The sequence below is a fragment of the Hipposideros armiger genome, unplaced genomic scaffold, assembly GCF_001890085.2.
Source record: "Hipposideros armiger isolate ML-2016 unplaced genomic scaffold, ASM189008v1 scaffold_582, whole genome shotgun sequence".
Taxonomy (NCBI): Eukaryota; Metazoa; Chordata; class Mammalia; order Chiroptera; family Hipposideridae; genus Hipposideros; species Hipposideros armiger.
In genome coordinates this window covers 1341861-1343789 of record NW_017731932.1, presented here as the reverse complement: position 1 = coordinate 1343789, position 1929 = coordinate 1341861, and the positions used below count along the sequence as shown (strand labels likewise).

Below are 1929 nucleotides of genomic sequence, written 5' to 3'. Positions count from 1 at the left end.
GACGTTCTCAACCACAATGTACAAAAGTTCTAATCTCGCCTCACTCTTGCCAGCCTTCTTAATTTTTCTTTTCTCTTTTTTAAATAGCAACCCTAGTGGGTGTAAAGTGGTCTCTCATTGTGGTTTTAATGTGTATTTCCCTAATGGCTACTGTTGCTGAACATCTTTTCATGTACTTTGGGCCATTTGTAAATCTTCTGTAAAAAATGTCTGTTCAAGTCTTTTACCTTTTTAAAAATATACATTGTTTGTCTTATAGTTGTAGAATTGTAAGAATCCTTTGTATAGTGTACATACTAGGCCCTAGCCAGATATATAATTTGCAGTTTTTTACTTTCTGTAGGTCACCTTTTAATTCTCTGGTAATATCATTTGGTGCACAAAAGTTTGTTTTATAAATTTTTACTTTGTTGTTTGTGCTTTTGGAGTTGAATCGAAGAAAACTGCAGAGATTCATTGAACCAGGGGAGAGAGAATTAAGCTGCCACATGTTGCTGTGGCCAAATAAAGTAAGAAGTTTTAAATGAGAGATTTAAGCAATTAACCACTAATTACAATGGTGATCTCAGTCATAGCTCATAAAAGTGATTGATAATTTTTATACTCATGCCCATTGTAGGTTTCCAGAATGGCCTGGATGGACAGACACAATCTGACAATATTGAATGAATTCATCCTCATGGGGATCACGGCCCTCCCGGAGCTGCAGGCACCCTTATTTGCTCTCTTCCTCATTGTTTACATGGTCTCCGTGGTGGGTAACCTGGGCTTGATCATCCTCACCAAGATGGACCGCAGGATACAGACACCCATGTACTATTTCCTCAGACACCTGGCTTTCACTGATCTCGGTTACTCAACGGCTGTAGGGCCAAAAATGCTAGTAAATATTGCCACAGATCAACATACAATCTCCTATAATGGGTGTGCTACCCAACTCACTTTCTTCAGTATGTTTATCACTAGTGAAGTTTTCATTCTGTCGGCCATGGCCTATGACCGGTATGTGGCCATCTGTAACCCTCTACTCTACACAGTTGTCATGTCACCAAGGACATGTCTGTTGCTGGTGGCAATCCCTTATGTCTACAGTGTCTTTTTGTCTTTGCTGGTCATCATTAAAATTTTCACTTCATCATTTTGTGGCTATAATGTCATCAGGCATTTCTACTGTGATTCTCTGCCGTTGATATCTTTGCTCTGCTCGAACACACATGACATTAAATTGATAATTCTCATCTTTGCAGCTTTTAGTTTGGCTTCCTCTCTTCCGATCGTCCTTGTGTCCTACCTTCTGATCCTTGGAGCCATCCTCAGGATGAACTCCACGGAGGGCAGGCGCAAGGCCTTCTCCACCTGTGGGTCCCATCTGGCAGTCATAGTCATCTTCTATGGGACCTTATTCTTCATGTATGTGCAGCCCAAGTCCAGTCATTCACTTGACACTGATCAAATGGCCTCTGTGTTTTACACGCTGATAATCCCCATGCTGAATCCCATGATCTACAGCTTGAGGAACAAAGAGGTGAAAGGTGCCCTAACTAGAACCTGGAGCACGTGTGCAAATACTCTGTTTAAAATCTGCTGGAAGGTACGCTAGCAGTCGATTATGGATTCTCCAGTGTATGCTGTAACGGGCTTTGCTTTACCTGGTGCTATTACCTCCATGGGGTGGGCAAGATTCCAAGTGTGATAAGCATAGAAATAAAGAAAACTGTTTACTATTTTCAAACAACATATATCACTAACAGCTGTTTTCTGCTCATACTTTAGATCTTTACCTATATTTACTTTCAAGTCTGATTGGTGCCATTCCTATAGTACTGCTTACATTTCTCTTCCATGAAACATTTATTTTTATAAAGTCATTGATTCTGTATATTGCATTCATAATTTTATCCTGTAGTCCCTAATATGGTAAAGGCATAA

General features: G+C 40.1%; 1 protein-coding gene across 1 annotated transcript; it reads left to right on the top strand.

Moving 5' to 3' along the window:
- The first annotated feature begins 628 nt into the window (after positions 1–628).
- On the top strand, positions 629–1600 carry LOC109371617 (olfactory receptor 8K3-like). Its single transcript, XM_019624237.1, has one exon. The coding sequence runs from the start codon at positions 629–631 to the stop codon at positions 1598–1600; it is 972 nt and encodes a 323-aa protein (XP_019479782.1).
- Positions 1601–1929: the final 329 nt, after the last annotated feature.